Source organism: Xiphophorus couchianus, chromosome 22 (genome assembly GCF_001444195.1).
Source record: "Xiphophorus couchianus chromosome 22, X_couchianus-1.0, whole genome shotgun sequence".
Taxonomy (NCBI): Eukaryota; Metazoa; Chordata; class Actinopteri; order Cyprinodontiformes; family Poeciliidae; genus Xiphophorus; species Xiphophorus couchianus.
This window is the reverse complement of record NC_040249.1, coordinates 21,867,597-21,881,466: the sequence shown is the minus strand read 5'-3', so window position 1 is coordinate 21,881,466 and position 13,870 is coordinate 21,867,597. Positions and strand designations below refer to the sequence as shown.

Genomic DNA, 13,870 nt, shown 5'->3' with positions numbered 1-13,870 from the left:
CTGAAAACCATTTAGTATTGCATCTGAAAGTATTAACTGTCCTTTCTCTTTCCACATTTATTACCTTATAGATTTATTCTAAAAGCAACGAGTAAAGATTTGTTTAGGAAAATGTCTACACAATGCTTTTTTCTGGTTTGCTCTAGACTTTGCGTTTTATGAAAAAAAAATCCTGGAAAGGCGCAATCTACTAGTGTGTGGTTTCTCTTTTTAAAATATGCAAAAAAATTTAACACCAGCAATGTAAAGGTTTTAGTCAAATGTAAGAAAAAAAAAGCCAGGGGCTAAATCTGGTACAATGGAGTTTTATGCAGTTAATGTTCCTGAATAAGTAAACTCAAATTCATTTATAAAAGTTTAATTTCAAAATTTTAATTATATATTAATACTGACGAAATGTTTATGATAGAGTGGCAAAAAGCGATGGCATCTACAAAAATTCATCTGGTGTTTAGCAGTTCTAAGACTTTTTCTCATGATTGCATAGAGATATTCTACAGTGTCTAGTCAACACTCAATCATGAGAGGATTATGGTAATTATAGTTTAATTTTCTAAACTCTGCAATTTGGACAATTTACAAAGTGTTAAAGAGAATTAAGGTGGTCAGTGGATAAAACATTAAACAGATAATTTAGCTCATTATAGCAAACAAGCAAGATGGATTGAAAACTGGCTTGATTGTGATGGCGCCATCCCACTTCCCCAACCTTCAGCTGTTCATCTGGATCATGTCCAATAACACCAACGAGAAAAAAACAAAAAACTAAAGATAAATAAATAAACTTTATTTGTGTAAAGTTTATTTTTTACATGGCCGTAAAATTTCAAATAACAAGACTAGAGTAAAAAAAAAAATCTAATGAGATTCTCTAAAAAATAACACCAATGATTCACAGGGAACGAGGACCAAATACAGACATCATGAAAAATTGAGCTAACTGTCATGTGCTTCAATGATTAATATTCTGGCAGCTTTTAAAGGTTAGAATGAGTGCAGTCAGGTGGGTTTCAGGGTTGGAATGCTTAGCTCAAACAAAATCAATTTAGAGAGATTTTTGAGATCAAAACCTAAACCACGATTTGACTTGACTGCATCTGAAATTCATCCATTCAGTCACTGTCTTTCACTCATTCAAGATGGGCTGTGAACTGTCTGAAGAGAGTACAGAGGAGCTGCAATACCCAGAGTCAAAAAAAATAATTGTATGTCTAGAATCACAGGCCACTTTAACTGCAATGTGATTCACGAACTCCTGAACGGTGGGGGTTCAAAGAAGTTCCTCGCCACATTTTTTGTCATAAGTTAGTTTTTAATTAAAACAACAGTTGTAAAATCTCATGAAAGAATTTTCGAGAATAAAGTCATCTTCGCCAGTGTTTTGGAAAAAAATGACAGATATAATAAAAAAATATTCTTGAGTCAGATTTGATGCACCATAGCAAACTGATGAATACCTATGCAAATTCGAGCTGGAACAGAGGATAAGGAAATCCAGAAGGACACCCAGGAGAGGACCACCAGCAAGCTGGAGGGGACATAAGTCTCCAGGATGAAATACAGAATGCTCCTCTTCAGCTCGAAGTGGAAAACCAGCCTCGGGTAACGGCCTTCAAGGGAAGAGAGAAAAATTAAGAAATAAGAATAAAAGAAAAAATGTAGATGCCAATTTCCAGCACAGTTGAGCTTAGCAGAAGTGGCATAAACTTACCTAAATGGTATAATTCTAAATATTCAAAGATAAGGCACTTCTTTTGAGCCAAACTCAAACATTAGTCAAATATTTAGTCTTCATTCTCACCTGTTTCATAGACAGCTTCTGAGGCAGATGTGTAGTGGTCCTCTACGGTGTACTGAGCCAGTTGGAGGGTGTCTAAGCCACTGACCGACTCATTTCCTCGGGTCCAGTAAAACATGACGTCGTTGATGTTGTAGCCCCCTGAAAAAGAGTAAAGAGATGAAATCTTTTCTTTTAAGTTTGTGTCTATAGAATGTAGTCAGACCAAGTTTTAATCCTTTGTTTTTATTCTTTGTTGAATGATGTTATTGCTAATCTCTTTGGCTACAATGTGTGATGTGTTTCTTCATTTTATTGATAGGGTATCTGTGTTGTTATGTATGAGCTGGAATATTACATCATCGAATGTCTCTTTCCTTTCCTATTTGATGACTTGTTCCACAAATTCACATACATACATACATAAATAAATAAATAAATAAATATGTTAGTTTGCACTTTGTAATGTGAAAGAATGTGTTTATATGCACCTAAATAACTGGAGTTCCTTTTGAAATGTGGAACAAATCCATAAACATGCACACATGTGCATTAAATCAGTGCTACAGCTGTGGATTTTATAGCAACAGAATAACTGATGTTTCCTTTGCTAAAGTCTGAAGTGGCAATGAGAGAAACAGCAGGGAATGTCAAAGGCTAATAGCTGTGCAATGTTCTGATCTTATTAAGACTCGGTTGTTTAGGAATGGAGCTTCACAGTGGGGGCCTGGTAAACTGGGCATAATGCTAAATATCTGCAACAAGAAAGATGTTCGAGGGAAGCAAAATGAAGTGCTAAAACACCAGACCTCAATTTAACATTTAAAAGTGAATCTATAAGAGTTCTAAACATACTTAATTGGTGCTTAAATGTTTTCATTTGCCTTCTGTCAATTGCATTCTCTCTCTCCCATCAGTTTGTCTAAAAATGTATCATCAATACGAGAGTTTTGTTTTTGTCGCAGAATTTCATGCAAGTGATCAGGCATGTGACGGAGACCCATCAAGCCATTTTGTCACATTACAACTGGATTTATTGGAAGCTATGTAACAGAATAACACAAAGTGTGAAGTGGAAAGAAGAAGATAGGTGTTTTTTGTTTTTTTTTTACTTTTAAAGCAACATCATATCTTACATTAGCAGCAGGTCAGGTGGAAGTTTATATTTCAATAAACCTAAACATGAAGCCAGAACTACACTGGAATGATTTAGATGAATTATTCATGTTTCAGAATGTCCTAGCCAAAGTTCAGACCAAAATGTGACTGTGCAAATTATTACGACACTGGTTCCAATCTGACTCAGTTTAATCTTTTTTGTAAAGACAAGTAGGAAAAAAGTTTAGTCTCTAGAACTGCAGAGCAGAGAAATACCCCTTAATATGGTTCTGCAAGCACTGAATCATGGGGTATAGAATACACATGCATGCCACACTTTTCAGATGTTTTCTTTTTAGTTCTTTAAAAATAATGTGCACTTTTTCTTCCACTTTACAATTGTAAATTACATTGTGATGATATCTTTCCTGAAATTTAAATAACATACAAGCATTGGAGTTTGTGGTTGTAATGTGACAGAGTGTGAAAACGTTAAAAATTATGCGTATGCAAGTGACTGTACTTCTGTTCCTTCACTTAATCAAAGAAGATAGCAAAAGAGTGCGACAAGATCCTGGTGAGGAGCATCACTCTTACCTCGTAGCATAACACAAAAAGACAAGCCATGCATATAACACAGCGCACTGGAGAACTGAGATAACCCAATTAATTATTGTTCAAAGGAGGCCTGAAAAAATCAGATGATCAAAGAGAACACAGTCATGTGTGAAAGAGTTTACTGTAGCAGCATATACGTCTAATATTGTAAGGATATAGGAATCATCATGTGGTTGATTTTCAGTTCTAAAAGCCAGACCTGCTTATTTAATGAGGTTAAAAGTATCAGATGCATTTTCCAAATGTATCTGCAGAGGGAGTAAGAGAATAAGAATTGTAGTTTGAACCCCTGTCATCTCCTGTCAGAAATTATGCTTCATTTCTCACCATTCCCCTAATACTAACCCATATAAAAAGATGAAGATGAAACCAGTTGGTCTATTAATAAACTTGGTTCCTCAGTGTTTCAAGTGTTGCTAGAGTCTTCACCTCACTTAACCCAAAGTCATGGATTGATGACATGAACCCTGATAAGCAGTTAAATGTGGGATACGGTTGACTTTGATGCCTTCAACAAATCACAGTTTTGTCGCTAACCGTGATTCTTAAAGGAAGAACTGATCCGTTGTTTGACCTGCAGCATTGGCACGACACAGGAAGTTAAACGTTGGCGTGGAAAAGTCAGCCCCTCAGTTCCACATTCTAACAAAAGACTTTGCAAAAGGTGCCATCCAGCACCGACATTTTATTTCAAGCACTACAAAAGAATGGCACTTTTTTATGTCTGTCGCTGCCAAGAAGCACTAAATATTTTACTGCATCCTAATTTAAACACCCCACACACTCCCACAACAGCTCTGCCTTTAAAGCCTCCTCCTGCGCAGAGGATCCAATTCTGGCACGGCTTTAAAAGAAATAAATCCTTGGATATACATTTTCATAAAGAGACACCGGGACAGCTAGAGGAGGACAGGATGTAATACAGAAAAGAAACTGAATATCAGGAAGGGATAGAAACAGAATTGAGAGGAGGGAGGAAAAGATAAGAAAAAGATATTTAGCCAAGAATTATTGAGGGTCCAGAGGAAGAACCCTCACCTCTCAGTTAACTGACTTTATCCTTTAAATGTCTTTCTGTCAGCTAAGTGGCACTGGAGCTTGAGGTAAAGGTTTTGTGTGGAGCTTAGGTTTTGGTTGTCTTCTGGCAGAGATCAGACTGAGCCTAGCCTGGCTGGCTGTCATTTTACAGAAAAAAAAAAAACTAAAGCCAGCTGGGAATAGAAAGTGGAGGAAGATGTACAACATATTATATCCACCATGTCACCAAAGAATACATCTTCTTTCAATCATAATAACTTTTTTATTTCAGGTACTCTTTACTTTACTTCATGACCCCACATAAAAAAACATATCTAATATACAGACAAATATAATTAGACCAAACTGTTCCTGTTATAAATCAGTTAGGGTAACATATTTGATTATTTTTATTTTTTGGTAAATGCTAGAATAATAAGAGGAAGATTTTTTTTTTCCAAGAACTGTTATTCTGCAAAATTTTACCAAGTATGTTCGCACACCTGAAAAATAATAAACTAACTTGCTAGTAACTTTTCAGCAAGATTTAAGAGCCTGTTTTAAGTAAATAATTTCTTAACATTGAAAAAAAGTGCCAGTTCCACAGGCAAATTATTTCACTCCTAACAAGACATTTAGAACTAATAATTTTTCATCAATATTAAGAAATTATTGACTTAAACAAAGCTTCTCTAGCTTGCTTAAAAGTTACTAGTAATTTAGTTTTGTCTTATTTCTCATATACTAAAGTAATTGAATTTCAAACCAGACCAAATGTACTTGGTAAGAATTTGTGTTTTTGCAGTATATACAGATATTTCACAAATATGAGGCAGAATTGCTTTTTGAACTGTATAAGTTGGATCATAGGTTGAATGATGGTGCACCCAAAGAGAATAATTTATACCTGAGCACATTGGCAAACTTTAATCCAGCTTCTTGTGTTGCTTCTGAAGTAATGGCTTCTTCCACTCAAAGTGGCTTTTCAGACCGGTTTGGTTCAGGATACATTTCACTGTAGATAACAATACTCTCACTAACTAAAGATAGCAACACATATTTTGCTTTTGTTCTGGCGTTGGTATGCTTATTTCACATCAAAACATGAAAGAAAGTGTTTTCAGAGACGAACACACAACTTTCCGGCCCTCATGCAAAACGCATAAATTAAAAATTATGCATATTTCAATTTATGCACACCAGCCCCACAGCACCATGCTATGCTTGGTGCAGAAACGAAGCAGCTCTACACTGAGCTCCCTCCTCGCCTTATCTCTAAGGCGGAAGACGGGGAAGCACCGTATGATATGTGAGGCTATCAGCACATAGGGGAGCTGAATACAGAAATGCATCCCATACTTTTAGAAGTTTCAAAACCGTGTCTACTGATCGTTCCACTTACGGAGGATTATGTTGTTCTTTGTTTGGTCTGTCACAGAAAGCCTGAGTGAAGTACATTGAGGTTTGTGTTTGAAACAGGACAAAATGTGAGAACACACTCCTCTGCAAGGCAATGAAGGTGTGGCTGGATAGACACTCTTTGTGCTTTATCCGTGTTAAAGTAACATAAAAGCCTTACGCTCTGTCAAAGTTTAAAGTTTAAAGCTTCACAGAAAGTGTGTAGCTTGTACTTTTTCTACTCAGCAACTCTTCACTAAAAAAGTAGATCATTTTCAAGCACAACTCTCTGGCTTTGTGTTTGTTTGGGGTTTTTTTAATCTGAGTCGGCTGTTCCAGTGTCAAACACAACAGATTATTCAATTTCTACCTAAAATGTCCCAGTTTCTGATGCACTGTGACATCAGTGGGGCTTTTTTGTTTTTGTTTTTTTGCACACACACGGGCAAAGACTGCACTTGCTTTTGCAAGCGATGTAGAAGATGAGAGAAAGTGATGCGTTTGATCCCTCGTTTTGATCACATTCACTTGAAATCACACCCAGCCACCAACTCTCTGCCCATGCTTCAAGAAGCATGGCTCAAATTTTCTTAACAAAGAGTGAAGTGTCCTTACAGCTCTCTAGTTGTAACGTGCAGGTCTGCTTGTCCATGGGGTACTTCGTCAAATCCATGTTACATGCCACAGTAGTGGTGATCCTGAAGAAAAAAAGAATTGGTTTTTTTTTCCCTTATTAGAATCCATATTTACATTTACCTTTGATGGGATGATAGTTGGTGTCACTAATCAGTTATAAACTCATCAAAGGCTCTCATTCTTACCACAGAACATGAAAAGTGGGAGATGCAATGAATGAGAAATGAATCCCATGGCATGTTAGCAAAATGTATAAAATTCAAAGCAAAATGTAATTTTACAAAACATTAATGAAAAAACCCACAAAAACACCAAATTGATCCTAATTATATAGCAGTAAAAAGCAGATCACATTAGTCATATCAGCCACATTAGGCATTCCTCAGGCATTTATCAATATGTTACCACAGAGATGTTATACAGCTACTTAGATCTGTAATTATTAGGCGTTGAGGCACTGCGATGGATGACATAATGTAGCCATGACGCATCATTTCTGGAGGCCTTCATTTTTCATCTTTTCTTTCAGAAATAACTGCATTCAGAGCCATATGCTATATGTACTGGCATCTCAGGTAAAAATGTGCAAAAAGCCTGAAAATACATCAATATTTTATTAAATCATCTTACACAGAAGGTTTTAAAAAATTCTCCCTTTCACAGCACAAATATTAAGTGGTGAAACTAGAATACCAAGTGAAATATAATTGTCTTTTTTAGAAACTCACTAATGCCACACCCTGCAACGATCCATATGGTTTAAAGGTATATTTTTTCATTTGGCCCAGATGTTCAGCAACTTTTAATTGGTTAAAAAAATAATTAAGAAAAACTGAAAGAGAGGCAAATTATCTCAGACTAAATACCCTTAAAATGGAGAAGACAAGAGAATTTTAATAGAGTTGTTACTCGACCAAGCTTTTTATAACAACGGGCTACTCTATTTATATAGCAATAAATTACTGATATATTTCTAAGTTATTAACACTCATCATCTAGATTTAAAGCTACTTTTTTATTCTGATAATTTTTCAGCATAATAGATTGTAATATGCATATGTTGTTCAGAGCAAAATTCTGTTACTGCAATGAAGGACTGACCAGTAAATAATGGCATTAATCAGTGAAAACTCCAGTGATTTAAAGAAACTTTCTGCTATTCCCACTGCAAATCAATTCTTCACTTTGACTTTCATCATCCATGTCCCATCGTAAGATTTTATTGTGATGAAAGTTGGTTGTCTTTAACTTAATGTTTATCAGTATTTTACCACAGTATGTAAAAGGACATACTGTACATGATCTAAGAAAGGGACCCAGAGCCTTGTTAAAATCCTTCACATTTAAATGCTGGGAGCTTCCCTACAATCACTCTGACATTTGTAGCTCTTTCCCTCCTGGCCAGCAGTGGAACACTTAGCACAGCTGTCCTTTTTTCCTCTTTCCTCCAGCATCATACATTTCTCACCTCGCTCTGTCCCCTTTCACAGCTTGAATCCCCAGAGGCTGCCATGCTTCTCCTGACTTCCTTTTCTTTCTTTTTCTCTTTTTGCTTGTTTTATTTTTGCTGGTACTGCTGAGCTCCTTTTCCCTCAACACTCCCTGTGTCACACTGAGGTGCAGCGAGAGCACGGTTTCCTGTGTAAAGCAATGGCCCCTGAAGCCAGATGGAGACGAGTATCGATCAAGTTTCAAATGGAGTCATCTTGTCCTCAGTGCACACGGGTCTTAAGAATGAAGACACTGATCAAAACTTTGACGGGAAACGTTAACATTTTCTGTTTTTGAAGATTTGGTTTGGTGCGCAGGAACAATGTTGAGAGACCTGGGTAAACCATTCAAACACACACACATGCGCACCCTCCCCCTGCACACACACACGCCCCCCTACTCGCCAACCAACCTTTGCATTTTTTGTTTTCTGTGTATTTATAACATGTATGACTAAGTCAGAACTGTTGCATTTCGTTGATCATTTCTATATCTGCAGTGTTGGGAAATAGAAATGTAATCCCTTTATGATTCTCATGGTTTAAGTATCAGAGCATGACAAAAATGATCTTTTTAACAAAATTCTTATTTAAATCTAACCTCCAGTACCTAAAGATTCACTGCATGTTTTCAGTATAATTATAAATTAAACAAAGACAAAAGGAAAAAGCTTCTTGTGAAACTAAGTGCATCTTTTCAGGAAGATACAGGAAGAAAAGTAAAATGCTCTTATTGGATTTAAACTGAACTGCACAGCAATTCCTAAAATAAACATTGTACTTATCTTTCGATCAATAGCTTTCTCATAGTCCCTTTGTGTTTATAGTCACTAATCAAAGTATAAAATTCTTTGTGTTTTTTCATACCTAAAGTTGAACTCAAATAATCAGATTGCTTTCTTAGCATTTCTTGATACATAAGACTCTAGAATTAGAAACATGGTGTACTTTCTTTCTCCTATAGTGCAATTCAGAACATCATGAATGTAGTGTTGACACTCACACATCAAATATAACTGGAAAATGTACAACATGTACTTGGCTGAGAATATTTAATAAGAATGGCAAAATCTGCCAAAGGCATGTCATTCATACAACACAATATCTGCGCTACACATCCAAACTGGACTTGGTGATGCTCACACTATCCACACACCAAGAGCTTCTGGACTCAGACAATCCAATAGTCGAGTAATAGAGTGATATAACTCCCAGTGTTGCAATCACATAATCTCAAATTCAGCCCACGCTTCCTCCCTCAGCCTGTTTCTTCTTGATTCCCTGGCCTACTTTTCTATTATCTGCTGGAGCAGAAGAAGAAGAAGAAGAATAAAAAACGAAACAAAACAAATGACCAACAATGCTTCTTTGTTAGCCCACCTCAGAGCATAAAGGACGGTCCCATTGGGGAAGATGCGGATCAGTCTGTTCTCCACGGTGATATCATGCAGGAAGGATTTTTTGGAGTCAACAATAAAAGTGTCCGGCACCCAGAGAAGCTCCACCAGGCGCCCATCGAGGCTCAGGCTCTTGTTGCCCTCAAACACCAAGCGCTCATCCGTCCAGCGCTGGCGGAGAAATATGGTGGCCGTGTAGTCCTGCAAGAATTGGAAGAACAAGTTCATCAGACACTTTTAACAGGCATGTCATTAACAGGCTGACAGTCATGTTGGCTGCTTGATTTGTGTGGATGAAATCGGTTCCTGGAGGCCCTCTGTGCCTGGGGCCACAATTATTAACAGCATGGCCTCAAATCAGCAGGTCTGCTCGGGTTTTTGAAAAACAAGACCAACTTTCTGTGCAAAACACTGACTGAGTGCGAACATGTTTACTTCACATAACTAAAGTAAAGGATGCAATATTTCCTTTTATTTTTTTATTTAACAGATGGAAATCTGAAAATTGTAGTTCTCATATCTATTCAGCCCCACTTATCGCATATTTGGTCAATTTATTTTTTTCTTGCAAAACAATTCAATGTCAGATTGGATCTTAGAAAAACCATATTCAAACCATGTAACATATTTTCAATACAATATAAGTCTGAACTTAGACTGGGTCATTTTAACACATAAATATACACTTTAACGTAAACTATTACACTGTAGCTCTGGGTTTATGCTTAGCGTTGCTTGTTGGAAGGTAGACTTCAGTTATAGTCTCTGTTGTCCAGAGAGACATCATGTTTCTGAGTTTTTCTTTATCACCACACATATAATTTTGCATGTCCAAACATGGTGTTATCTGAAGAGAGCATTTTATTCCACAACTTTGCTGTGTCCCCTACATGGCTTGCAGCAAACTGAAAGTAGGACTTTCACAGCTTTCTTTTAACAATGGTTTTCTTCTTGTCAGTCTTCCATAAATCCCAGATTAGGGGAGTGCTCAAGTGAGAGTTGTACTGTCAAGAGATTATTCCACCAGAGCTGTAAAAGTCTCTAGCTCCTATAGAGTTACCATGGGACTCTTAACTATTTTCATTTTGCCTTAAATATTAATGTGTCATGTAATTAAAATATTCACAACATATCTTTTTCTAAATCCATCTATTCATTTATAAATTTGTAAAAGTGGTAGTGATCCCCTTAATTAGATTCAGTATAGCAGCAGGAATTGTCTGTGCAATGCTTGATTTTTGCATAAATGTCATTGTAATTGTTGGTTTGAATGCAAAAATGTGCATTTAAATCCAAAATGTATAACTACCTAGAAACTACTGAAGTCTTAAATCTAAAAAAAAGCCAGCATTGTGGATTCACCACTTTGTTGGTTCATTGCAGTTAATTTAATTTACGACACAGTGAAACAACACAAAGCAATAATGTTCACAACAATCCATCAAATGTTTGCATGTAATACTAAATAACTGATATATTCATTATAGAGTGAGTGTCTTACCATGTTAATCTCAGAAATGGTGTCAATGCTAGCGATGTCCAAACTCATTCCCACCGTCACAGGACCATCTTAAAAACAAAGGTGAAACTATTGCTAAACATTTAGACAATATTGACATTAATACTTCGACGGGTTTGCAAGTGTTTCTGTCAAATGTGTTTGGATGATAGTGGCAAATTATTATGGCCTTCAAAGAGAAGGCCATGAAACATACCTAAAAAAAATATGCCAAATCAAGCCTCAAGTCTGTAGTGTCAAAATAGACCACGATTTCAAAAAGGTTGGTCTATAAATATGTCTTTTCTCTATCTGTGATGCCAACTATCAGTGAAAATGTCAATTTTAAAGCACAATTAGAGGAAATCTTGCGTCTTGATTAAAGAATACTTTCATTATCACAATGTATATAATTTGTATTTGTATTCACAGGCGCTGCAGTATCGGCCAATATGCTGCAGAGCTTTTATCCTGATAGGAGAAAACAGCGGTGATGCTGTGCTGTTTTATCAGAGCTAAACATAATAATACAATAGAAAGAGCTACAGGGAATCTCATTATTCCTCTGGAAGTTCACATTCATTTTTACTTCAGATTTGTTTTTCCTGCCAGGCAAATATAATGTCTGGTGCTACTGATGACATGTTTGTAAAATTTAATTTCACTAATTAGCAAAATAATTTGAGATTTAGTCAATGCCTAAGAGCTCAATTATGATCTAATGACACACACACACACACACACACATATATATATATATATATATATATATATGCTAAGAGATAATAGTTATTTAACAAAATCCCCAATAACTTAGAAAAATAAATCTAGTTTAAGCTTTTTTTAAATATGTGCTTTTTTTGGTTTTATTAGTTTTAATCAAACAAAACCAATATTCAACAATGGTACCATTCCACCATTGTTTTAATCAACAATGGTGGAAGTTACAATTAACTTCCACCATTACATTGGTGGAAGTTAACTATAAACTGTCAATGGTTCATCACTCGATCTTTTAGTTGATGAGTCAAATCAATATAGAGATGGTTCAGTGGATATAAAATGTACTTTTTGCCAAGGTTCTCTAAGTCCATAGAAAACTTGCTTTGTGAGTTGACGAGAAGAGAGTACCCAGAACTCTGGATGATCTAGAGAGACTGTGCCAAACATAAGGGTCAAAGACTTTGCTCCTTTTACGCTTTTATTGAGAAATTTGAAATGTGAAATGCTGTAGAAAAGGTCAAAGTGCTGCCTTATTGACTGAAGAGGGTTGTGCAAGTTATTAATGCGGGGCTGCCAGAAATTATGCTCAACAAATGAACTAAAATTAAAGGTTGGAATTATCTAAAGTTTTAAGTGTCTGACAAGGCTTCGTTAATAAATACATTTATTTTGAAAGGGCAGTATTGTGTTTTCTGGAGACATTTTATAGCACAATCAAGTAACTATCTTAAATTCAGTTGTAAAAATGCTACATATATCAAATATGACTTAAAATATGACTGTAATTTAACACCTTGGAATTGTAGGAAGCTCCTGCTCATTCTGAAACTTCGCCTTCAGGAAGTCATCACAACATTGCTCCTCTGTTAACCCTTTAACAACAATTCTAGCAGTGATGCACTGAGAAGTAACTCATATAATAAGCACAGTAGGTGCTCAGTTCCACCAGATGTTTGATAATTGCTGCTAGCTAGTCTGAAGGAGAAAAGGGAGTCCCATTGGTTGCCACGAGAGATTAAAGGATTTCTCAAACATGCATGAAAAGACCAAGGCAACACTCCAGCTATGATTTTGGTGAGGGAATAATATTATAACATGACGCAAAGCACAAAAAAGACAATTTTACATAATACTGCCCCTTTAAATCATTTCACACATTTTTATCTGCAAAGCCAGTACCTTTCTCTGCGTGTTTCCATTTTAATGCATTCTCTTTTCTTTACACCTGTATTTCAAAGAATTCAATTACATTTGAGTGTATGAATGGAGGCAATGAAATATTCAGCAAGGACATGCAAGCACAATTCTACAATTTGAACTCCTCCCATTCTCCATCACACCACCATCCTCTGACTGTTTTGTCATTTCCACATCTGCATGTCTGTGCTGTTTCCTTACTGTCAAAGAAAGGCCTGAGATACTTGTTGTATCCTTTCATCAGCCTCTGAATGGTAGGAGGCAGAATCTCTCCTTCCTTCACTTCTGCGTTGAGCAGCGTGTTTTCTAACAACCTGAGAACAAAGACAGAGACAGGCTGAAATAAACGACAGCTCTCAGTTCTCCTCCTCTCTGCAGGTGGATTCTTCTTTGATGAATCCGTAGGGTGTCGACTGAGTTCCACTGCCAGACTTAAAGGGCTGCTGAGCTGCAGATTAAAATGGCATCACTGAAATGGTGCACATGCTAAGAATAAAAAATAAATATCTTCAGGCAAATATAATTTAATATAAATTATTCCCTGGCCTTGGTCTGTTTTTCTGTCCATTTTTGTCTTTTATATGGTTCCTTTCATGAGTTTTTTTTTGTTCCACTTTCCTCCCTGAATGCTATCCTTAAAGGCACATTGAAGTGTAGGAAGATGATAATATTGCTTCCAATTTGAAGCAGGGGAACGTTCCCAAGCGGTGTGTGTGTGTGTGTGTGTGTGTCTGTATATATATGTTTGAGTGTAAATCACACCCTAAATACAGAGCTGCTCTGAAGAGAAAAAAAAACCCTGCGGCACGTGCCATGATGTAAGAGAAGCTGAAGCAAGACAGATCAGGCCGTGTGCGCAAGCTAAAAAAACATTCATCTCCCCACACTGGCAGCAGTCCCCCATGTCACTTGTGAGCCGATGTAGTGGCGTATGAGAGGAGGAGAGCAAGCCTTAAAATGGGTACGATGTTTGGAGCTCTTTAATATCAACCCCTATGTGAGTCATGTGCATTTAGAGTGA

At 36.6% G+C, this 13,870-nt stretch overlaps 1 protein-coding gene across 1 annotated transcript in view; it reads right to left on the bottom strand.

Annotated features, from left to right (window-relative positions):
* Positions 1-13,870, bottom strand: part of LOC114138429 (gamma-aminobutyric acid receptor subunit pi) — a 67,674-nt gene that overhangs the window by 6,176 nt on the left and 47,628 nt on the right. Inside the window, exons 3-8 of the mRNA XM_028007674.1 lie at positions 13,051-13,163; positions 10,933-11,000; positions 9,415-9,632; positions 6,524-6,606; positions 1,802-1,939; positions 1,458-1,610 (exon numbers count right to left, since the gene is read on the bottom strand). Of these exons, the coding sequence (XP_027863475.1) occupies positions 1,458-1,610; positions 1,802-1,939; positions 6,524-6,606; positions 9,415-9,632; positions 10,933-11,000; positions 13,051-13,163 (773 nt within the window). The remainder of the gene's footprint in view (positions 1-1,457; positions 1,611-1,801; positions 1,940-6,523; positions 6,607-9,414; positions 9,633-10,932; positions 11,001-13,050; positions 13,164-13,870) is intronic.